General features: G+C 46.6%; 2 protein-coding genes across 5 annotated transcripts; one reads left to right on the forward strand and one right to left on the reverse strand.

Annotated features, from left to right (window-relative positions):
• The first annotated feature begins 511 nt into the window (after positions 1–511).
• Positions 512–21,617, forward strand: LOC311117702 (nuclear pore complex protein Nup50-like). 4 transcript variants are annotated; one of them, XM_084192628.1, is made up of 7 exons: positions 512–590; positions 7,848–7,952; positions 8,873–9,080; positions 12,181–12,837; positions 18,984–19,065; positions 19,425–19,543; positions 21,263–21,617. In XM_084192628.1, the coding sequence occupies exons 1-7, from the start codon at positions 522–524 to the stop codon at positions 21,460–21,462; spliced, it is 1,440 nt and encodes a 479-aa protein (XP_084048754.1). In that variant the 5' UTR covers positions 512–521; the 3' UTR covers positions 21,463–21,617. The 4 variants fall into 4 exon arrangements, with proteins under 4 accessions (XP_084048754.1, XP_084048755.1, XP_084048756.1 ...); XM_084192629.1 differs by having other exon boundaries at positions 7,866–7,952; XM_084192630.1 differs by having other exon boundaries at positions 7,869–7,952.
• LOC311117704 (uncharacterized protein) lies at positions 14,598–17,386 on the reverse strand (the record flags this gene model as incomplete). The annotated part of the gene is made up of 7 exons (XM_084192633.1): positions 14,598–14,610; positions 14,667–15,295; positions 15,431–15,853; positions 15,947–15,991; positions 16,226–16,408; positions 16,505–17,209; positions 17,258–17,386. The coding sequence occupies 7 exons, from the start codon at positions 17,384–17,386 to the stop codon at positions 14,598–14,600; spliced, it is 2,127 nt and encodes a 708-aa protein (XP_084048759.1).
• Positions 21,618–25,199: the final 3,582 nt, after the last annotated feature.

Genomic DNA, 25,199 nt, shown 5'->3' on the forward strand with positions numbered 1-25,199 from the left:
AATATTGTTACTGAAATTCTCTAGTGTTTATACTATATTGTATTTGTTTACAGTAGACTTTTATCATGTACGTGTCTCCTGAGTGGCGCAGTGGTCTAAGGCGCTGCATCGCAGTGCTAACTGTGCCACTAGAGATCCTGGTTCGAATCCAGGCTCTGTCGTAGCCGGCCGCGACCGGGAGACTCATGGGCGGCGCACAATTGGCCCAGCGTCGTCCAGGGTAGGGGAGGGAATGGCCGGCACGGATGTAGCTCAGTTGATAGAGCATGGCGTTTGCAACGCCAGGGTTGTGGGTTCGATTCCCACGGGGGGCCAGTATAAAAATAAAACATGTATTCACTAACTGTAAGTCGCTCTGGATAAGAGCGTCTGCTAAATGACTAAAATGTAATGTAAATGTAAATGTACCACTGGCCTCACAAAATAACCAGACCATTTTTGAAGTATCTTTAATTATCACAGTTGAATCATTTGTGTGTGTTGACGGTCTCTTGTGTCGTCTTCCAGAGAGCAGCGTTGTGATGGCGAAGAGGATCGCTGACAAAGAGCTGACCGACAGGAACTGGGATCAGGAGGATGAAGGAGAGGAGGTGGGCTTGCTGTACCATGTTACTACAGCCTCGCTGATAGTGCTATAGACTGTGTAAATAATACACAGCCCTGCAGGCACGTGTCCAGGGGTTAGCCTTTCACACGTTTGCCTAGTAGTAGAAAGTATTAGTCTCCCTTTCTGTTGTTGGCCGTTTTCAATAGTTTCAGCATCCCAGTAAATGATAATCCAATAGATACAACATGCGTTGTGTTGTAAAAACAGTTATCTGGGCAGTGTTGTGCATTACATTTTACATTTTAGTCATTTAGCAGACACTCTTATCCAGAGCGACTTACAGGAGCAATTAGGGTTAAGTGCCTTGCTTAAGGGCACATCGACAGATTTTTCACCTAGTCGGCTCGGGGATTAGAACCAGCGACCTTTCGGTTACTGGCACAACGCTCTTACCCACTAAGCTACCTGCCGCCCCATAGAGGGGATACTCAGAAGGAGCTAAAGACCTGGTTGGATAGGTCATGGCGTTTTGATCACTGTAGCCAGCCAAATGACAGAGGTCTCGGTAATAAGTAGCGTTTTTTGTTTTATTTTAAACACGCATTTTCGCCTCTGCTCTGCTCCTGACCGTATGTGCTAACATAGAAATAGAATGAATAGAACGGCAGGTGTCATAATGGGTGGACTGGCGGCCATTTTGAATGTCCCCATAGAAGCAAAGCTAGGTTGAAAAATGGGGAAAGGTTAAGACAACGGAGTCACAATAATGCTGAGGTTCTATCAATCAATCAATCAATTTTATTTTATATAGCCCTTCTTACATCAGCTAATATCTCGAAGTGCTGTACAGAAACCCAGCCTAAAACCCCAAACAGCTAGTAATGCAGGTGTAGAAGCACGGTGGCTAGGAAAAACTCCCTAGAAAGGCGAAAACCTAGGAAGAAACCTAGAGAGGAACCAGGCTATGAGGGGTGGCCAGTCCTCTTCTAGCTGTGCCGGGTGGAGATTATAACAGAACCATGCCAAGATGTTCAAAAATGTTCATAAGTGACAAGCATGGTCAAATAATAATCAGGAATAAATCTCAGTTGGCTTTTCATAGCCGATCATTAAGAGTTGAAAACAGCAGGTCTGGGACAGGTAGGGGTTCCATAACCGCAGGCAGAACAGTTGAAACTGGAATAGCAGCAAGGCCAGGCGGACTGGGGACAGCAAGGAGTCACCACGGCCGGTAGTCCCGACGTATGGTCCTAGGGCTCAGGTCTCTCAGTTGGCTTTTCATAGCCGATCATTAAGAGTTGAAAACAGCAGGTCTGGGACAGGTAGGGGTTTCGTAGCCGCAGGCAGAACAGTTGAAACTGGAATAGCAGCAAGGCCAGGCGGACTGGGGACAGCAAGGTGTCATCATGCCCGGTAGTCCTGACGTATGGTCCTAGGGCTCAGGTTCTCAGAGAGAAAGAGAGAACGAGAGAATTAGAGAGAGCATACTTAAATTCACACAGGACACTGGATAAGACAGGAGAAGTACTCCAGGTATAACCAACTAACCCCAGCCCCCCGACACATAAACTACTGCAGCATAAATACTGGAGGCTGAGACAGGAGCGGTCCGGAGACACTGTGGCCCCATCCGAAGAAACCCCCGGACAGGGCCAAACAGGAAGGATATAACCCCACCCACTCCGCCAAAGCACAGCCCCCGCACCACTAGAGGGATATCCCCAACCACCAACTTACAATCCTGAGACAAGGCCGAGTATAGCCCACAGAGGTCTCCACCACAGCACAAACCAAGGGGGGGGCGCCAACCCAGACAGGAAGATCACGTCAGTAACTCAACCCACTCAAGTGACGCACCCCTCCCAGGGACGGCATGAAAGAGCACCAGCAAGCCAGTGACTCAGCCCCTGCAACAGGGTTAGAGGCAGAGAACCCCAGTGGAGAGGGGAACCGGCCTGGCAGAGACAGCAAGGGCTGTTCGTTGCTCCAGCCTTTCCGTTCACCTTCACACTCCTGGGCCAGACTACACTCAATCATATGACCTACTGAAGAGATAAGTCTTCAGTAAAGACTTAAAGGTTGAGACCGAGTCTGCGTCTCTCACATGGGTAGGCAGACTGTTCCATAAAAATGGAGATCTATAGGAGAAAGCCCTGCCTCCCGCTGTTTGCTTAGAAATTCTAGGGACAATTAGGAGGCCTGCGTCTTGTGACCGTAGCGTACGTATTGGTATGTACGGCAGGACCAACTCGGAAAGATAGGTAGGAGCAAGCCCATGTAACGCTTTATAGGTTAACAGTAAAACCTTGAAATCAGCCCTTGCCTTAACAGGAAGCCAGTGTAGGGAAGCTAGCACTGGAGTAATATGATCCAATTTCTTGGTTCTAGTCAGGATTCTAGCAGCCGTATTTAGCACTAACTGAAGTTTATTTAGTGCTTTATCCGGGTAGCCGGAAAATAGAGCATTGCAGTAGTCTAACCTAGAAGTAACAAATGCATGGATTAATTTTTCTGCATCATTTTTGGACAGAAAATTTCTGATTTTTGCAATGTTACGTAGATGGAAAAAAGCTGTCCTTGAAACAGTCTTGATATGTTCGTCAAAAGAGAGATCAGGGTCAAGAGTAACGCCTAGGTCCTTCACAGTTTTATTTGAGACGACTTTACAACCATCAAGATTAATTGTCAGATTTAACAGAAGATCTCTTTGTTTCTTGGGACCTAGAACAAGCATCTCTGTTTTGTCCGAGTTTAAAAGTAAAAAGTTTTCAGCCATCCACTTCCTTATGTCTGAAACACAGGCTTCTAGCGAGGGCAATTTTGGGGCTTCACCATGCTTCATTGAAATGTACAGCTGTGTGTCATCCGCATAGCAGTGAAAGTTAACATTATGTTTTCGAATAACATCCCCAAGAGGTAAAATATATAGTGAAAACAATAGTGGTCCTAAAACGGAACCTTGAGGAACACCGAAATGTACAGTTGATTTGTCGGAGGACAGACCATTCACAGAGACAAACTGATATCTTTCCGACAGGTAGGATCTAAACCAGGCCAGAACTTGTCCGTGTAGACCAATTTGGGTTTCCAGTCTCTCCAAAAGAATGTGGTGATCGATGGTGTCAAAGGCAGCACTAAGGTCTAGTAGCACGAGGACAGATGCAGAGCCTCGGTCTGACGCCATTAAAAGGTCATTTACCACCTTCACAAGTGCAGTCTCAGTGCTATGATGGGGTCTAAAACCAGACTGAAGCATTTCGTATACATTGTTTGTCTTCAGAAAGGCAGTGAGTTGCTGCGCAACAGCTTTTTCTAAAATTTTTGAGAGGAATGGAAGATTCGATATAGGCCGATAGTTTTTTATATTTTCCGGGTCAAGGTTTGGCTTTTTCAAGAGAGGCTTTATCACTGCCACTTTTAGTGAGTTTGGTACACATCCGGTGGATAGAGAGCTGTTTATTATGTTCAACATAGGAGGGCCAAGCACAGGAAGCAGCTCCTTCAGCAGTTTAGTAGGAATAGGATCCAGTATGCAGCTTGAAGGTTTAGAGGCCATGATTATTTTCATCATTGTGTCAAGAGATATAGTACTAAAACACTTAAGTGTCTCTCCCGATCCCAGGCCCTCGCAGAGCTGTGCAGATCCAGGACAGCTAAGCCCTGGAGGAATACGCAGATTCAAAGAGGAGTCCGTAATTTGCTTTCTAATGGTCATGATCTTTTCCTCAAAGAAGTTCATGAATTTATCACTGCTGAAGTGAAAGCCATCCTCTCTTGGGGAATGCTGCTTTTTAGTTAGCTTTGCAACAGTATCAAAAAGAAATTTTGGATTGTTCTTATTTTCCTCGATTAAGTTGGAAAAGTAGGATGATCGAGCAGCAGTGAGGGCTCTTCGGTACTGCACGGTACTGTCTTTCCAAGCTAGTCGGAAGACTTCCAGTTTGGTGTGGCGCCATTTCCGTTCCAATTTCCTGGAAGCTTGCTTCAAAGCTCGGGTATTTTCTGTATACCAGGGAGCTAGTTTCTTATGACAAATGTTTTTCGTTTTTAGGGGTGCAACTGCATCTAGGGTATTGCGCAAGGTTAAATTGAGTTCCTCAGTTAAGTGGTTAACTGATTTTTGTCCTCTGACGTCCTTGGGTAGGCAGAAGGAGTCTGGAAGGGCATCAATGAATTTTTGTGTTGTCTGAGAATTTATAGCACGACTTTTGATGCTCCTTGGTTGGGGTCTGAGCAGATTATTTGTTGCGATTGCAAACGTAATAAAATGGTGGTCCGATAGTCCAGGATTTTGTGGAAAAACATTAAGATCTACAACATTTATTCCATGGGACAAAACTAGGTCCAGAGTATGACTGTGGCAGTGAGTAGGTCCAGAGACATGTTGGACAAAACCCACTGAGTCGATAATGGCTCCGAAAGACTTTTGGAGTGGGCCTGTGGACTTCTCCATGTGAATATTAAAATCACCAAAAATTAGAATATGATCTGCTATGACTACAAGGTCTGATAGGAATTCAGGAAACTCAGAGAGGAACGCTGTATATGGCCCAGGAGGCCTGTAAACAGTAGCTATAAAAAGTGATTGAGTAGGCTGCATAGATTTCATGACTAGAAGCTCAAAAGATGAAAACGCCATTTTTTTTTTTGTAAATTGAAATTTGCTATCGTAAATGTTAGCAACACCTCCGCCTTTGCGGGATGCACGGGGAATATGGTCACTAGTGTAACCAGGAGGTGAGGCCTCATTTAACACAGCAAATTCATCAGGCTTAAGCCATGTTTCAGTCAGGCCAATCACATCAAGATTATGATCAGTGATTAGTTCATTGACTATGACTGCCTTTGAAGTGAGGGATCTAACATTAAGTAACCCTATTTTGAGATGTGAGGTATCACGATCTCTTTCAATAATGGCAGGAATGGAGGAGGTCTTTATCCTAATAAGATTGCTAGGGTGAACACCGCCATGTTTAGTTTTGCCCAACCTAGATCGAGGCACAGACACAGTCTCAATGGGTATGGCTGAGCTGACTACACTGACTGTGCTATTGGCAGACTCCACTAAGCTGGCAGGTTGGCTAACAGCCTGCTGCCTGGCCTGCACCCTATTTCACTGTGGGGCTAGAGGAGTTAGAGCCCTATCTATGTTGGTAGATAAGAGGAGAGCACCCCTCCAGCTAGGATGGAGTCCGTCACTCCTCAGCAGGTCAGGCTTGGTCCTGTTTGTGGGTGAGTCCCAGAAAGAGGGCCAATTATCCACAAATGTTATCTTTTGGGAGGGGCAGAAAACAGTTTTCAACCAGCGATTAAGTGCTGAGACTCTGCTGTAGAGCTCGTCACTTCCCCTAACTGGGAGGGGGCCAGAGACAATTACTCGATGCCGACACATCTTTCTAGCTGATTTACACGCTGAAGCTATGTTGCACTTGGTGACCTCTGACTGTTTCATCCTAACATCGTTGGTGCCGACGTGGATAACAATATCTCTATACTCTCTACACTCGCCAGTTTTAGCTTTAGCCAGCACCATCTTTAGATTAGCCTTAACGTCGGTAGCCCTGCCCCCTGGTAAACAGTGTATGATCGCTGGGTGATTCGTTTTAAGTCTAATACTGCGGGTAATGGAGTCGCCAATGACTAGGGTTTTCAATTTGTCAGAGCTAATGGTGGGAGCCTTCGGCGTCTCAGACCCCGTAACGGGAGGAGTAGAGACTAGAGAAGACTCAGACTCAGACTCCGACTCGCTACATAATGGGGAAAACCGGTTGAAGGTTTCTGTCGGCTGAATGAGCGACACCGGTTGAGCATTCCAACAGTATTTCCCTCCAGAAGCCATGAGAAAGTTGTCCGGCTGCGGGGACTGTGCGGGGGGATTTATACTAACGTTACTGTCTGTACTTACTGGTGGCACAGACGCTGTTTCTTCCTTTCCTACACTGATATTACCCTTGCCTAACGATTGCGTCTGAAGCTGGGCTTGTAGCACAGCTATTCTCGCCGTAAGGCGAGAATTCTCCTGTATATTATGAGTACAGCGACTGCAATTAGAAGACATCATGTTAATGTTACTACTTAGCTTCGGCTGTTGAAGATGTTGATGAACCATGTCCAGATAAAGCGTCCGGAGTGAAAAAGTTGAATAAGGGAAAAAAGTTGCGATGGAAAAAAGGAAAATAACGTAAAGTTGGCAGCTAAAACGCACAGGAAAATGACTCTTCTGTCTCGGGATAAACGTCCGGGGTGAAAAAGTTTAACGAAAAAAGATGAGTGAGGACAAAACTAAAAAGTTGGTAAATTTGTTGAACACAGAGATTGATTAAACGTTTATTAAAAGTAAAACGTGAATAGTTTGGCAGGTAGCCAAGTAGCAACATGTTGATTCAATGTTCTAGATTCTACCGCTCTGAATCAACCGTGGGACCAGCTCAAGCGTTGTAGCTACGCTGCCTAGGCAGAAGGCAAGCGGGCTGAAGCAGATCATACGGTTGTTGAACAAAAATATAATGTTATGCTAATGCAACAGCCGTCTAGCCAGCTTGCTAACACCTAGGTTGAAGATTACAAGGTTAAGACAATGGGGTTCTAATATCCCGTAACTTTGCAATTCATGGGACCAGCGTTGCTAGTTAGCAACAGCGCTAGCAGTTCTCAACGGAGCTGGTCCCATGAATTTGTTTATGTTCGAACGCTTCCGCATGGAATTATTACGTTGTTGTAACCTTGTATTTTTTTAACCTAGGAGCAAAGCAGGAAGTAAAAGCAGGAAGTGTTCCCTGTGCTGTTATTTGTTGATTCAACTCAACAGACGTTACAAATAATACATTCCATTGCTTGAGCCACATCAGTTAACATCATTTTAGTGAACGTTCTACATTACTATGGAAACGATTGCATCACAATACCAGGCAGCCATTGCGAGTGTACCCATGAGTTTACCAGTCAAATGACCAGGGTTAGAAGGTCCAAGCCCCGTTCTATTCCTTCCATTTCTATGTGCTGCTGCATTGTGGCAACCGAAGAATCGTCTGTTGCTTGTTTGTTTATTTTATTTTCATGAAGGTCTTCATCTATAACCGTCAGTTACACGGCTATACAGCAATTGTGCCAGCCCTAAGTAAATACAGTTACAAAGAAGCTTGTCAAATCAACATGTTGATTCAACGTTCTAGAATCATCAATGTTAAAAAACTATTAGTCCAGCCTATATGTGAATTTCACCCAAAACTTTGCACACATTGCCTGGACTATATTGCAGAGTAAGGATTTGTTGTACATATTTTGACCCTATCTCTAATAGTGTTGTGATGGTGTTCAGCAGGCAGGGACGTTTTCCATCGCTAGTGATGATGTCATGAAGAGCAGGCCCATCAAGAAGGCCAAGCGTCGGGCTGCTGGTTCAGAGGTAGGCTACCTGGCTAACTGACATGCATGCTGTCTGTGTGTCTAACTGCTGGTTCAGAGGTAGGCTACCTGGCTAACTGACATGCATGCTGTCTGTGTGTCTAACTGCTGGTTCAGAGGTAGGCTACCTGGCTAACTGACATGCATGCTGTCTGTGTGTCTAACTGCTGGTTCAGAGGTAGGCTAACTGACATGCATGCTGTCTGTGTGTCTTACTGCTGGTTCAGAGGTAGGCTAACTGACATGCATGCTGTCTGTGTGTCTAACTGCTGGTTCAGAGGTAGGCTACCTGGCTAACTGACATGCATGCTGTCTGTGTGTCTAACTGCTGGTTCAGAGGTAGGCTACCTGGCTAACTGACATGCATGCTGTCTGTGTGTCTAACTGCTGGTTCAGAGGTAGGCTAGAATCTGGCCTTAATGGCCACATAGTTTTTATAGACTAATTTAACTAACCAACACCATGGGAACTAGCGCACATGCATACTGTCTTAGTCTGTCAGGTGGAAACCAGGGTAATGTTCATTAGAAGAAAACAGAAACAAGGGTTTCTTATTGCACAAGTTCTGAACACAACCCAGCTTTACTTTAACCCAATTCAAGCAGTTCTTCCTTCCAGCTTTACATTAACCCAATTCAAACATCGCTTCCTTCCTTCCAGCTTTACTTAAACCCAATTCAAACATCGCTTCCTTCCTTCCAGCTTTACTTAAACCCAATTCAAACATCGCTTCCTTCCTTCCAGCTTTACTTAAACCCAATTCAAGCATCGCTTGCTTCCTTCCAGCTTTACTTTAACCCAAGTCAAGCAGTGCTTCCTTCCTTCGATGCCAGAACTCCCTTTTTAAAGAGTGGTGATGTAGCCTAATGGAGGGAGATAGGAGTGAATAATTTGTTTCCTTCCTGTCTGTGCTGCCTGCAGGGGCAGAGTGGAGGAACGTTCAAAGGGTTTAAAGGGTTCTCCCTGGCCCCTCCGTCGGGAACCGGGCCAGCCACGGGGGGAATCACGGCCTTCTCCGGGTTCGGGAACGGGGCAGGGTTCAAACTGTCCAATGGGAACAGTGTTACACCCGTCACTCCAGCCTTCACCGGGTTCGCCTCGCCTGCTGCCACCAAGACCACCACACCTGGTAAGAGGCTGCATTTCTAACCGTTGGACAGTTAAAGTGCTAGTCCTGGAGGATAACTTGTGAAAGTGGCCCGGTGTTGATATGAAATGGAGTTGAGGGATCTGGTATTATAGGTTAATGGAGCTGAATCAGTGGGGTTGGCTCTGTGTGGATCTGGTATTAGAGGTTAATGGAGCTGAATCAGTGGGGTTGGCTCTGTGTGGATCTGGTATTAGAGGCTAATGGAGCTGAATCAGTGGGGTTGGCTCTGTGTGGATCTGGTATTAGAGGTTAATGGAGCTGAATCAGTGGGGTTGGCTCTGTGTGGATCTGGTATTAGAGGCTAATGGAGCTGAATCAGTGGGGTTGGCTCTGTGTGGATCTGGTATTAGAGGCTAATGGAGCTGAATCAGTGGGGTTGGCTCTGTGTGGATCTGGTATTAGAGGCTAATGGAGCTGAATCAGTGGGGTTGGCTCTGTGTGGATCTGGTATTAGAGGCTAATGGAGCTGAATCAGTGGGGTTGGCTCTGTGTGGATCTGGCATTAGAGGCTAATGGAGCTGAATCAGTGGGGTTGGCTCTGTGTGGATCTGGTATTAGAGGCTAATGGAGCTGAATCAGTGGGGTTGGCTCTGTGTGGATCTGGTATTAGAGGCTAATGGAGCTGAATCAGTGGGGTTGGCTCTGTGTGGATCTGGTATTAGAGGCTAATGGAGCTGAATCAGTGGGGTTGGCTCTGTGTGGATCTGGTATTAGAGGCTAATGGAGCTGAATCAGTGGGGTTGGCTCTGTGTGGATCTGGTATTAGAGGCTAATGGAGCTGAATCAGTGGGGTTGGCTCTGTGTGGATCTGGTATTAGAGGCTAATGGAGCTGAATCAGTGGGGTTGGCTCTGTGTGGATCTGGTATTAGAGGCTAATGGAGCTGAATCAGTGGGGTTGGCTCTGTGTGGATCTGGTATTAGAGGCTAATGGAGCTGAATCAGTGGGGTTGGCTCTGTGTGGATCTGGTATTAGAGGCTAATGGAGCTGAATCAGTGGGGTTGGCTCTGTGTGGATCTGGTATTAGAGGCTAATGGAGCTGAATCAGTGGGGTTGGCTCTGTGTGGATCTGGTATTAGAGGCTAATGGAGCTGAATCAGTGGGGTTGGCTCTGTGTGGATCTGGTATTAGAGGCTAATGGAGCTGAATCAGTGGGGTTGGCTCTGTGTGGATCTGGTATTAGAGGCTAATGGAGCTGAATCAGTGGGGTTGGCTCTGTGTGGATCTGGTATTAGAGGCTAATGGAGCTGAATCAGTGGGGTTGGCTCTGTGTGGATCTGGTATTAGAGGCTAATGGAGCTGAATCAGTGGGGTTGGCTCTGTGTGGATCTGGTATTAGAGGCTAATGGAGCTGAATCAGTGGGGTTGGCTCTGTGTGGATCTGGCATTAGAGGCTAATGGAGCTGAATCAGTGGGGTTGGCTCTGTGTGGATCTGGTATTAGAGGCTAATGGAGCTGAATCAGTGGGGTTGGCTCTGTGTGGATCTGGTATTAGAGGCTAATGGAGCTGAATCAGTGGGGTTGGCTCTGTGTGGATCTGGCATTAGAGGCTAATGGAGCTGAATCAGTGGGGTTGGCTCTGTGTGGATCTGGTATTAGAGGCTAATGGAGCTGAATCAGTGGGGTTGGCTCTGTGTGGATCTGGTATTAGAGGCTAATGGAGCTGAATCAGTGGGGTTGGCTCTGTGTGGATCTGGTATTAGAGGCTAATGGAGCTGAATCAGTGGGGTTGGCTCTGTGTGGATCTGGTATTAGAGGCTAATGGAGCTGAATCAGTGGGGTTGGCTCTGTGTGGATCTGGCATTAGAGGCTAATGGAGCTGAATCAGTGGGGTTGGCTCTGTGTGGATCTGGTATTAGAGGCTAATGGAGCTGAATCAGTGGGGTTGGCTCTGTGTGGATCTGGCATTAGAGGCTAATGGAGCTGAATCAGTGGGGTTGGCTCTGTGTGGATCTGGTATTAGAGGCTAATGGAGCTGAATCAGTGGGGTTGGCTCTGTGTGGATCTGGTATTAGAGGCTAATGGAGCTGAATCAGTGGGGTTGGCTCTGTGTGGATCTGGCATTAGAGGCTAATGGAGCTGAATCAGTGGGGTTGGCTCTGTGTGGATCTGGTATTAGAGGCTAATGGAGCTGAATCAGTGGGGTTGGCTCTGTGTGGATCTGGTATTAGAGGCTAATGGAGCTGAATCAGTGGGGTTGGCTCTGTGTGGATCTGGTATTAGAGGCTAATGGAGCTGAATCAGTGGGATTGGCTCTGTGTGGATCTGGTATTAGAGGCTAATGGAGCTGAATCAGTGGGGTTGGCTCTGTGTGGATCTGGTATTAGAGGCTAATGGAGCTGAATCAGTGGGGTTGGCTCTGTGTGGATCTGGTATTAGAGGCTAATGGAGCTGAATCAGTGTGTCAGCTCCTCTCCCAGTGTGGTACCTGAGGGTGGAATGACAGAACAGAGATGCTCCAGTATTCAGTCAGTATCTCTCTCCTTCTCTACCGTTAAACTCAGGGCTACTGAAGGCGTCCGCATGCCTCCCATCTGAAACAGTTCCTGCATATATTACGACAACATTTTCAGATGTTTTGGTCTTCGGCTAGGGTTTTTTTCGGCTGTTTGTGCACAAACATTTCTCGAGTCAAGACGAAGTTCGCAAGCCAAAGTCGTTGGTGATTGGTCAACAGTAGGGATTCTTCAATGATAGGCTAGTTTTCGTGCACATTATTTCGCTTGAGAAATGCTGCACCAAACATCCTAGTTAGATGTAAAAATGTATGACGTATTTCTTGTTATCTTAGATTAATTGTGACTATACTGGCTACGGCGTCTCAAGGTGGACAAACGGTACTATTGCCGCTTTAGTGGTTTTTCAAGCGAAGGTGGAAGGTATGGGAACACTGGTTGGGTTGGCTAGGCAACAGCCGTCCGCGCATGCTGAAGCCTTAAGGCTTCCTCCGAGGTATCACAGCTTCTCTCTGCTGTAGCATTCACCTGCTCATCCTCTCCTCTCCTCTCCTCTCCTCTCATCCCCCTCCCCTCTTATCCCCCTCTCCTCCTCTCTCCTCTCTCTCTCCCCTCCTCTCCTAGGTTCATTAACATTCAGCGGCCCCCCCTCCAGCGGTGACATCACAGAGCAGCAGCCTAACGGTTCCTCCCCCGTGGTTTCCAGTCTGTCTCTCAGCTCCGGCTCCTGTACCTCCTCTGACAACCAGGAATACAGGAAGCAGCTCACAGCGCTCAACTGCTCTGTCAGGGACTGGATCACCAAGCACGTCAACAGAAACCCTCTCTGCGACCTCAACCCCATCTTCAGGGACTATGAGAAGCACCTGGCCAGCATCGACAAGAAGTACGGAGGGGCTGGAGGGAGTGGCGCTGTGGCTGGGGGCTCGGCGAGCGGTAGCAAGGCAGCAGCAGCAGAGGAGAAGCAGCCAGCCGGTACCACACCCCCCTCCTCCTCTAGTACCGCCGGCTCGGCAACCACAGCTCCACTCTTCTCCTTCAGTAAGGACAAGGACGGCACCGCTCCAGCCTCGGAGAAAAGCTCCAGCGCCGCTCCTGCTCCGCTCCCCGCTGGCATCAGCTTTAACTTGGGCCAGAAGGGGTCCCTGAGCTCTGGAGGAGCTCCTAACGTCTCCTTCTCCTCCTCCTCCTCCTCTTCCTCCTCCCTGTTTGGAGGCACCTCTCTTCCTAGCTTCTCCTTCAGTGGGGCCAAGGCTGAGGCTGTCCCCACCCAGACAACAGGTACGATATGGAAGGTCTAATGTATGTAGGGAAATAGAAATATTACTCATGTAATACTGTCCTAACAGCTATGATATCAGGTGACTAGATATTCTATACTAGTCATACCTGCCTAGTCACTTTACCCTGCCTTCATGTACATATCTACCTCAAATACCTTATTATTATCTATCCTGATGCCTAGTCACTTTACCCTGCCTTCATGTCCATATCTACCTCAAATACCTTATTATTATCTATCCTGATGACTAGTCACTTTACCCTGCCTTCATGTACATATCTACCTCAAATACCTTATTATTATCTATCCTGATGCCTAGTCACTTTACCCTGCCTTCATGTACATATCTACCTCAAATACCTTATTATTATCTATCCTGATGCCTAGTCACTTTACCCTGCCTTCATGTACATATCTACCTCAAATACCTTATTATTATCTATCCTGATGCCTAGTCACTTTACTCTGCCTTCATGTACATATCTACCTCAAATGCCTTATTATTATCTATCCTGATGCCTAGTCACTTTACCCTGCCTTCATGTACATATCTACCTCAAATACCTTATTATTATCTATCCTGATGCCTAGTCACTTTACCCTGCCTTCATGTACATATCTACCTCAAATACCTTATTATTATCTATCCTGATGCCTAGTCACTTTACCCTGCCTTCATGGACATATCTACCTCAAATGCCTTATTATTATCTATCCTGATGCCTAGTCACTTTACCCTGCCTTCATGGACATATCTACCTCAAATGCCTTATTATTATCTATCCTGATGCCTAGTCACTTTACCCTGCCTTCATGTACAGTGGGGAAAAAAAGTATTTAGTCAGCCACCAATTGTGCAAGTTCTCCCACTTAAAAAGATGAGAGAGGCCTGTAATTTTCATCATAGGTACACGTCAACTATGACAGACAAAATGAGAAAAAGAAATCCAGAAAATTACATTGAAGAATTTTTTATGAATTTATTTGCAAATTATGGTGGAAAATAAGTATTTGGTCAATAACAAAAGTTTCTCAATACTTTGTTTTATACCCTCTGTATGGTGCTGCTAGTGATGGACAACACACCCAGAATGTTACCTGGTTATATGGTGCTGCTAGTGATGGACAACACACCCAGAATGTTACCTGGTTATATGGTGCTGCTAGTGATGGACAACACACCCAGAATGTTACCTGGTTATATGGTGCTGCTAGTGATGGACAACACACCCAGAATGTTACCTGGTTATATGGTGCTGCTAGTGATGGACAACACACCCAGAATGTTACCTGGTTATATGGTGCTGCTAGTGATGGACACACCCAGAATGTTACCTGGTTATATGGTGCTGCTAGTGATGGACAACACACCCAGAATGTTACCTGGTTATATGGTGCTGTTAGTGATGGACAACACACCCAGAATGTTACCTGGTTATATGGTGCTGCTAGTGATGGACACACCCAGAATGTTACCTGGTTATATGGTGCTGCTAGTGATGGACACACCCAGAATGTTACCTGGTTATATGGTGCTGCTAGTGATGGACAACACACCCAGAATGTTACCTGGTTATATGGTGCTGCTAGTGACGGACACACCCAGAATGTTACCTGGTTATATGGTGCTGCTAGTGATGGACAACACACCCAGAATGTTACCTGGTTATATGGTGCTGCTAGTGATGGACAACACACCCAGAATGTTACCTGGTTATATGGTGCTGCTAGTGACGGACACACCCAGAATGTTACCTGGTTATATGGTGCTGCTAGTGATGGACAACACACCCAGAATGTTACCTGGTTATATGGTGCTGCTAGTGACGGACACACCCAGAATGTTACCTGGTTATATGGTGCTGCTAGTGATGGACAACACACCCAGAATGTTACCTGGTTATATGGTGCTGCTAGTGATGGACACCACACCCAGAATGTTACCTGGTTATATGGTGCTGCTAGTGATGGACACACCCAGAATGTTACCTGGTTATATGGTGCTGCTAGTGATGGACACACCCAGAATGTTACCTGGTTATATGGTGCTGCTAGTGACGGACACACCCAGAATGTTACCTGGTTATATGGTGCTGCTAGTGATGGACACCACACCCAGAATGTTACCTGGTTATATGGTGCTGCTAGTGATGGACAACACACCCAGAATGTTACCTGGTTATATGGTGCTGCTAGTGATGGACAACACACCCAGAATGTTACCTGGTTATATGGTGCTGCTAGTGATGGACACACCCAGAATGTTACCTGGTTATATGGTGCTGCTAGTGACGGACAACACACCCAGAATGTTACCTGGTTATATGGTGCTGCTAGTGATGGACACACCCAGAATGTTACCTGGTTATATGGTGCTGCTAGTGATGGACAACACACCCAGAATGTTACCTGGTTATATGGTGCTGCTAGTGATGGACAACACACCCAGAATGTTACCTGGTTATATGGTGCTGCTAGTGATGGACACACCCAGAATGTTACCTGGTTATATGGTGCTGCTAGTGATGGACACACCCAGAATGTTACCTGGTTATATGGTGCTGCTAGTGATGGACACACCCAGAATGTTACCTGGTTATATGGTGCTGTTAGTGATGGACACCACACCCAGAATGTTACCTGGTTATATGGTGCTGCTAGTGATGGACACACCCAGAATGTTACCTGGTTATATGGTGCTGCTAGTGATGGACACCACACCCAGAATGTTACCTGGTTATATGGTGCTGCTAGTGATGGACAACACACCCAGAATGTTACCTGGTTATATGGTGCTGCTAGTGATGGACACACCCAGAATGTTACCTGGTTATATGGTGCTGCTAGTGATGGACAACACACCCAGAATGTTACCTGGTTATATGGTGCTGCTAGTGATGGACACACCCAGAATGTTACCTGGTTATATGGTGCTGCTAGTGATGGACAACACACCCAGAATGTTACCTGGTTATATGGTGCTGCTAGTGATGGACAACACACCCAGAATGTTACCTAGTTATATGGTGCTGCTAGTGAAGGACACACCCAGAATGTTACCTGGTTATATGGTGCTGCTAGTGATGGACAACACACCCAGAATGTTACCTGGTTATATGGTGCTGCTAGTGATGGACACACCCAGAATGTTACCTGGTTATATGGTGCTGCTAGTGATGGACACACCCAGAATGTTACCTGGTTATATGGTGCTGCTAGTGATGGACAACACACCCAGAATGTTACCTGGTTATATGGTGCTGTTAGTGATGGACAACACACCCAGAATGTTACCTGGTTATATGGTGCTACTAGTGATGGACACACCCAGAATGTTACCTGGTTATATGGTGCTGTTAGTGATGGACACCACACCCAGAATGTTACCTGGTTATATGGTGCTGCTAGTGATGGACAACACACCCAGAATGTTACCTGGTTATATGGTGCTGCTAGTGATGGACACACCCAGAATGTTACCTGGTTATATGGTGCTGCTAGTGATGGACACACCCAGAATGTTACCTGGTTATATGGTGCTGCTAGTGATGGACACACCCAGAATGTTACCTGGTTATATGGTGCTGCTAGTGATGGACACCACACCCAGAATGTTACCTGGTTATATGGTGCTGTTAGTGATGGACACCACACCCAGAATGTTACCTGGTTATATGGTGCTGCTAGTGATGGACAACACACCCAGAATGTTACCTGGTTATATGGTGCTGCTAGTGATGGACAACACACCCAGAATGTTACCTGGTTATATGGTGCTGCTAGTGATGGACACACCCAGAATGTTACCTGGTTATATGGTGCTGCTAGTGATGGACAACACACCCAGAATGTTACCTGGTTATATGGTGCTGCTAGTGATGGACAACACACCCAGAATGTTACCTGGTTATATGGTGCTGCTAGTGATGGACAACACACCCAGAATGTTACCTGGTTATATGGTGCTGCTAGTGATGGACAACACACCCAGAATGTTACCTGGTTATATGGTGCTGCTAGTGATGGACACACCCAGAATGTTACCTGGTTATATGGTGCTGCTAGTGACGGACACACCCAGAATGTTACCTGGTTATATGGTGCTGCTAGTGATGGACACACCCAGAATGTTACCTGGTTATATGGTGCTGCTAGTGATGGACAACACACCCAGAATGTTACCTGGTTATATGGTGCTGCTAGTGATGGACACCACACCCAGAATGTTACCTGGTTATATGGTGCTGCTAGTGATGGACACCACACCCAGAATGTTACCTGGTTATATGGTGCTGCTAGTGATGGACACACCCAGAATGTTACCTGGTTATATGGTGCTGCTAGTGATGGACAACACACCCAGAATGTTACCTGGTTATATGGTGCTGCTAGTGATGGACACCACACCCAGAATGTTACCTGGTTATATGGTGCTGCTAGTGATGGACACACCCAGAATGTTACCTGGTTATATGGTGCTGCTAGTGATGGACACCACACCCAGAATGTTACCTGGTTATATGGTGCTGCTAGTGATGGACACCACATAGCCAGAATGTTACCTGGTTATATGGTGCTGCTAGTGATGGACACACCCAGAATGTTACCTGGTTATATGGTGCTGCTAGTGATGGACAACACACCCAGAATGTTACCTGGTTATATGGTGCTGCTAGTGATGGACAACACACCCAGAATGTTACCTGGTTATATGGTGCTGCTAGTGATGGACAACACACCCAGAATGTTACCTGGTTATATGGTGCTGCTAGTGATGGACACACCCAGAATGTTACCTGGTTATATGGTGCTGCTAGTGATGGACAACACACCCAGAATGTTACCTGGTTATATGGTGCTGCTAGTGATGGACACACCCAGAATGTTACCTGGTTATATGGTGCTGCTAGTGATGGACAACACACCCAGAATGTTACCTGGTTATATGGTGCTGCTAGTGATGGACACACCCAGAATGTTACCTGGTTATATGGTGCTGCTAGTGATGGACACACCCAGAATGTTACCTGGTTATATGGTGCTGCTAGTGATGGACACCACACCCAGAATGTTACCTGGTTATATGGTGCTGCTAGTGATGGACACACCCAGAATGTTACCTGGTTATATGGTGCTGTTAGTGATGGACACACCCAGAATGTTACCTGGTTATATGGTGCTGCTAGTGATGGACAACACACCCAGAATGTTACCTGGTTATATGGTGCTGCTAGTGATGGACACACCCAGAATGTTACCTGGTTATATGGTGCTACTAGTGATGGACAACACATAGCCAGAATACAGACAGAGGATAAATAGTTTTTATTGACTAGATTCATGAATATATTTTCTGTAGGCTAAATCATTATAAAAACATTTTAAAAAAGGTGAGACAAATATTACATTTACATTTACGTCATTTAGCAGACGCTCTTATCCAGAGCGACTTACAAATTGGTGCATTCACCTTATAGCCAGTGGGATAACCACTTAACAATTCTTTTTATTTTTATTTTTTATATATTTTTTGGAGTGGGTAGAAGGATTACTTTTATACTATCTACATTTTCTGGTTTATTGTCAACATTGTTTTGTAAAACATGTTGGAAAAACAACTATGCTGATAGTTTAGTACATTTCATCAGAATTATGATAAACCTTCACTCTGTAATATTGTTAAACCATAATGTTTTACCATTTTATCTGGCGTTAATGATATTTGAAGGTTGTATTGTTTTTTAATCCCAGAGATTAAACCTCTTTTTATTAGATGTCACTTTCAGGGGGCTGAGCTCGCATGGAAAGTCATTCTGGAAAATAGTCAATGTTGTAAATATTCTTTAGTGTAAAGTGGATTTAGACCATGTGTTTTTGTGGTCCTCTGTAGCTCAATTGGTAGAGCACGGCGCTTGTAACGCCAGGGTAGTGGGTTCGATCCCCGGGACCACCCATACACAAAAATGTATGCACACATGACTGTAAGTCGCTTTGGATAAAAGCGTCTGCTAAATGGCATAATATTATATTATAATATTATTTGTTTAAGCTTTACATTTGGTTATTTAAAAAAATGAAATAAGATTGGACAATGTTGCCTGCTCTCCGTAACGTCTGTCCGTCCCTCTTCCTTGTCACCCTGTAGAGGAGAATGGAGAGGAGTCTGATGAACCACCCAAAGTTGAAGTCCAAGAGATCAAGGAGTCTGATGCCTTCTACTCTAAGAAGTATGTCTGGGTTTCCAGCATTTTCCAGAAACATCTTAAAATAGGGTTATGTCAATCTGTAGGATCTGGTTTATATATACGTCTTGGAAATTATCCAATGGAATGTATCATGATTCACATTCGCCAAACATTCTGCAGTGTTATATTTTAACGGTGCGTTGCTTCTAAACCTTTTCGACTCGCTGGAAAAGACTGGCTATATATTAGATAACGTAACGAATTGTACAATTATTCTAGGCTTTATGAAACGGTAAATTATTCAATTATTTCGCATGCTTTGCTGTTTTTTGTATTTGTTACACACTTCCAATATTCTTCAGAAATGTGTTTCTTCCATGTGAATCCCATGTGTGTTCCAGGTGTAAACTGTTCTATAAAAAAGAGACTGAGTTTAAGGAGAAGGGAGTTGGAACGCTGCATCTGAAAACAACCCCAGAGGGAAAGACTCAGCTGATAGTCCGCGCTGACACTAACCTGGGTACGTTATTAAACCTTATTAAACCTTACCTTTTTATTAAATCTGTTTAAACCTTACCTAGAGACCATGACTAGACTAACTGGTAGAGGGGAAATCAATTATTTTGGTTGTAGGCAAGTTGTTTTTCATTTCTCACCTGCTGGCGTTTCCCCTTATATTCATTCATTGTTGCCACCGCTGCAAAAAATGAGATATTTCTGCGGAGGCGCTTTTTAAATGTGTAGTCGTCGGCTCAATGATTGTAAGTCTATGGAACACCTAGCATGTCGTTGGGCTAATGCTAATGCTAGTGGCAGTGCACCGCCACCGCTGCTGAAATAAATCCTAGGGGAAACGCTGCCTGTGGTAAATTGCAGGTGCCTACAGGGTTAAAAAATAGCCATTCAACCAGCATTGAGAAGAGAACGTTGTGCTCCGTTGTAAAATGCAAGGGTGCCAATATATTTGACAACTGTATGTAGAAATATCCGCAAAACATTGTGTGATGTACACTACGGAGGCTCCTGTAAAATGACATCAGCATATTTGTTGTCTTTTTCTAAATGTAGCAATAGGATAAGGAGGGTTTTTAATTTGTTATCTTTGCAATCATGACGTCCGATTCACTTTATGCACCTCACGGTTTGACAAATCTCTACCGATTGAAGTGTTTTTGCCTGCTGGCCCAATACTAAGGCTGGTCTGGGGAGACCAGCCCCTGGTGGCCCAATACTAAGGCTGTGCTGGGGAGACCAGCCCCTGGTGGGTTTCTGTGTCCTGGTGCTTCTGTCTCCTGTTTCGGCTGCTGCTGTGGAGCTGTAGACGACGTGAGGAGTTTACTAAACACTCCTCTCCTCCCTCTAGTGGCCACACTGAGGTATTACAGTACTGGGGATATCTGCAGTCTCATCCCTCCCCAGTGGAGAAGGGTTACTCACACTGTGAATCATTAACTCCCATGTCACCCAACAATTGTGGACTCACATGTTGTTTTTAATGTCTTTTTTTTTTTTTTTTTGTATAGAATGTCAGACCAAATGAATTTCCCCCGTGTAAACATCAACTAACTCTTGTAATAAATCATGTGGAAATTGAGCAAGTTGAGGAGACTAAACTGCTTGGAGTAACCCTAGATTGTAAACTGTCATGGTCAAAACATATTGATACAACAGTAGCTAAGATGGGGAGAAGTCTGTCCATAATAAAGCGCTGCTCTACCTTCTTAACAGCACTGTCAACAAGGCAGGTCCTACAGGCTCTAGTTTTGTCGCATCTGGACTACTGTTCAGTCGTGTGGTCAGGTGCCACAAAGAGGAACTTAGGAAAATTATAATTGGCTCAGAACAGGGCAGCACGGCTGGCCCTTGGATGTACACAGAGAGAGAACATTACAGAGAGAAAGCATGTCAATCCCTCCTGGCTCAAAGTGGAGGAGAGATTGACTTCATCACTATTTGTGAGAGGTTGAAAGCACCGAGCTGTCTGTTTTAAACGAATAGCACAGAGCTCAGACACCCATGCATACCCCACCAGACATGCCACCAGAGGTCTCTTCACAGTTCCCAAGTCCAGAACAGACTATGGGAGGCGCACAGTAATACATAGAGCCATGACTACATGGAACTCTATTCCACATCAGGCCTCGTCAATAACAACCCTCTCTCTCCTCCAGGTAACATCCTGTTGAACATCTTGGTCCAGGCCTCGTCAATAACAACCCTCTCTCTCTCTCTCCTCCAGGTAACATCCTGTTGAACATCATGGTCCAGGCCTCCATACCGTGTTCCAGGATGGGGAAGAACAACGTTATGGTGGTATGTGTTCCTAACCCTGTGGTGGACCACAGCAACCCTACCAACCCTGTGGCCATGCTCATCAGGGTGAAGACAGCCGAGGACGCTGATGAACTGCACAACATACTGGAGGAGAAGAAAGTTTAGGGGACTCGCCCCTGGGGGGGGGACTCGCCCCTGGGGGGGGGGGGGGATACAGGCTCAAACTCCACTCAACCCTTCTCCCTATCAACTAACCACAGGTCCAAACCTAGATCTCAGTCCTATTCTCCCAGCCCCTCTACCCCAGTCCTATACCCCTATACCCCTATACCCCAGTCCTATACCCCTATACCCCAGTCCTATACCCCAGTCATTTTACAGTTATATTTACATTTTAGTCATTTAGCAGACGCTCTTATCCAGAGCGACTTACAGTTAGAGTGCATACATGATTTTTTTTATACCCCGTGGGAATCGAACCCACAACCCTGACGTTGCAAACACCATGCTCTACCAACTGAGCTATACCCCTATACCCCAGTCCTATACCCCTATACCCCAGTCCCTATATCCCAGTCCTATACCCCAGTCCTATACCCCTATACCCCAGTCCTATACCCCTATACCCCAGTCCTATACCCCTATACCCCAGTCCTATACCCCTCTACCCCAGTCCTATACCCCTATACCCCAGTCCTATACCCCAGTCCTATACCCCTATACCCCAGTCCTATACCCCTCTACCCCAGTCCTATACCCCAGTCCTATACCCCAGTCCTATACCCCTATACCCCAGTCCTATACCCCTATACCCCAGTCCTATACCCCTATACCCCAGTCCTATACCCCAGTCCTATACCCCTATATCCCAGTCCTATACCCCAGTCCTATACCCCTATACCCCAGTCCTATACCCCTATATCCCAGTCCTATATCCCTATACCCCAGTCCTATACCCCAGTCCTATACCCCTATACCCCAGTCCTATACCCCTATACCCCAGTCCTATACCCCAGTCCTATACCCCTATATCCCAGTCCTATACCCCAGTCCTATACCCCTATACCCCAGTCCTATACCCCTATATCCCAGTCCTATATCCCTATACCCCAGTCCTATACCCCAGTCCTATACCCCTATACCCCAGTCCTATACCCCAGTCCTATACCCCTATACCCCAGTCCTATACCCCTATACCCCAGTCCTATACCCCTATACCCCAGTCCTATACCCCAGTCCTATACCCCAGTCCTATACCCCTATACCCCAGTCCTATACCCCTATACCCCAGTCCTATACCCCTATACCCCAGTCCTATACCCCTATACCCCAGTCCTATACCCCTCTACCCAAGTCCTATACCCCTATACCCCAGTCCTATACCCCTATACCCCAGTCCTATACCCCTATACCCCAGTCCTATGCCCCTATACCCCAGTCCTATACCCCTATATCCCAGTCCTATACCCCTATACACCAGTCCTATACCCCAGTCCTATACCCCTATACCCCAGTCCTATACCCCTATACCCCAGTCCTATACCCCAGTCCTATACCCCTCTACCCCAGTCCTATACCCCTATACACCAGTCCTATACCCCAGTCCTATACCCCTATACCCCAGTCCAATACCCCTCTACCCCAGTCCTATACCCCAGTCCTATACCCCTATACCCCAGTCCAATACCCCTCTACCCCAGTCCGATACCCCTATACCCCAGTCCTATACCCCAGTCCTATACCCCTATATCCCAGTCCGATACCCCTATACCCCAGTCCTATACCCCTATACCCCAGTCCTATACCCCTATACCCCAGTCCAATACCCCTATACCCCAGTCCTATACCCCTATACCCCAGTCCTATACCCCAGTCCTATACCCCTATACCCCAGTCCTATACCCCAGTCCTATACCCCTATACCCCAGTCCAATACCCCTATACCCCAGTCCTATACCCCAGTCCTATACCCCTATACCCCAGTCCTATACCCCTATACCCCAGTCCAATACCCCTATACCCCAGTCCTATACCCCTATACCCCAGTCCTATACCCCAGTCCTATACCCCTATACCCCAGTCCTATACCCCTATACCCCAGTCCTATACCCCTATACCCCAGTCCAATACCCCTATACCCCAGTCCTATACCCCTATACCCCAGTCCTATACCCCAGTCCTATACCCCTATACCCCAGTCCTATGCCCCTATACCCCAGTCCTATGCCCCTATACCCCAGTCCTATGCCCCTATACCCCAGTCCTATGCCCCTATACCCCAGTCCTATACCCCTATACCCCAGTCCTATACCCCTATACCCCAGTCCTATACCCCTATACCCCAGTCCTATACCCCTATATCCCAGTCCTATACCCCTATATCCCAGTCCTATACCCCAGTCCTATACCCCTATACCCCAGTCCTATACCCCTATACCCCAGTCCTATACCCCTATACCCCAGTCCTATACCCCTATACCCCAGTCCAATACCCCTATACCCCAGTCCTATACCCCTATACCCCAGTCCTATACCCCAGTCCTATACCCCTATACCCCAGTCCAATACCCCTATACCCCAGTCCTATACCCCTATACCCCAGTCCTATACCCCTATACCCCAGTCCTATACCCCAGTCCTATACCCCAGTCCTATACCCCTATACCCCAGTCCTATACCCCTATACCCCAGTCCAATACCCCTATACCCCAGTCCTCTACCCCAGTCCTATACCCCTATACCCCAGTCCTATACCCCAGTCCTATACCCCTATACCCCAGTCCTATACCCCTATACCCCAGTCCTATACCCCAGTCCAATACCCCTATACCCCAGTCCTATACCCCAGTCCTATACCCCAGTCCTATACCCCTATACCCCAGTCCAATACCCCTCTACCCCAGTCCTATACCCCTATACCCCAGTCCTATGCCCCTATACCCCAGTCCTATGCCCCTATACCCCAGTCCTATACCCCTATACCCCAGTCCTATACCCCTATACCCCAGTCCTATACCCCTATACCCCAGTCCTATACCCCTATACCCCAGTCCTATGCCCCTATACCCCAGTCCTATACCCCTATACCCCAGTCCTATACCCCAGTCCTATACCCCTATATCCCAGTCCTATGCCCCTATACCCCAGTCCTATGCCCCTATACCCCAGTCCTATACCCCTATACCCCAGTCCTATACCCCTATACCCCAGTCCTATACCCCTATACCCCAGTCCTATACCCCAGTCCTATACCCCTATACCCCAGTCCAATACCCCTCTACCCCAGTCCTATACCCCTATACCCCAGTCCAATACCCCTATACCCCAGTCCTATACCCCTATACCCCAGTCCTATACCCCTATACCCCAGTCCTATACCCCAGTCCAATACCCCTATACCCCAGTCCTATACCCCTATACCCCAGTCCTATACCCCTATACCCCAGTCCTATACCCCAGTCCTATACCCCAGTCCTATACCCCTTTTATCTTCACACACCTGGACTAGACGTACTGTCACACAGAGAGACACCTGGACTAGACGTACTGTCACACAGAGACACACCTGGACTAGACGTACTGTCACACAGAGACACACCTGGACTAGACGTACTGTCACACAGAGACACACCTGGACTAGACGTACTGTCACACAGAGACACACCTGGACTAGACGTACTGTCACACAGAGACACACACCTGGACTAGACGTACTGTCACACAGAGAGACACACCTGGACTAGACGTACTGTCACACAGAGAGACACCTGGACTAGACGTACTGTCACACAGAGACACCTGGACTAGACGTACTGTCACACAGAGAGACACACCTGGACTAGACGTACAGAGAGACACCTGGACTAGACGTATTGTCACACAGAGACACACCTGGACTAGAC

This window comes from Coregonus lavaretus (assembly GCF_964263955.1).
Source record: "Coregonus lavaretus genome assembly, contig: HAP1_SCAFFOLD_5146, whole genome shotgun sequence".
Taxonomy (NCBI): Eukaryota; Metazoa; Chordata; class Actinopteri; order Salmoniformes; family Salmonidae; genus Coregonus; species Coregonus lavaretus.

What these genes read in the sequence shown, in the direction of transcription:
- LOC311117702 (XM_084192628.1), top strand. Translation starts at nt 522, where the DNA reads ATGGCGAAGAGGATCGCTGACAAAGAGCTGACCGACAGGAACTGGGAT. An exon ending in TGTCCCCACCCAGACAACAG is followed by an intron (nt 12,838 to 18,983) that starts GTACGATATGGA and finishes GTCACCCTGTAG; the next exon opens with AGGAGAATGGAGAGGAGTCT. An exon ending in CCGCGCTGACACTAACCTGG is followed by an intron (nt 19,544 to 21,262) that starts GTACGTTATTAA and finishes TCTCTCCTCCAG; the next exon opens with GTAACATCCTGTTGAACATC.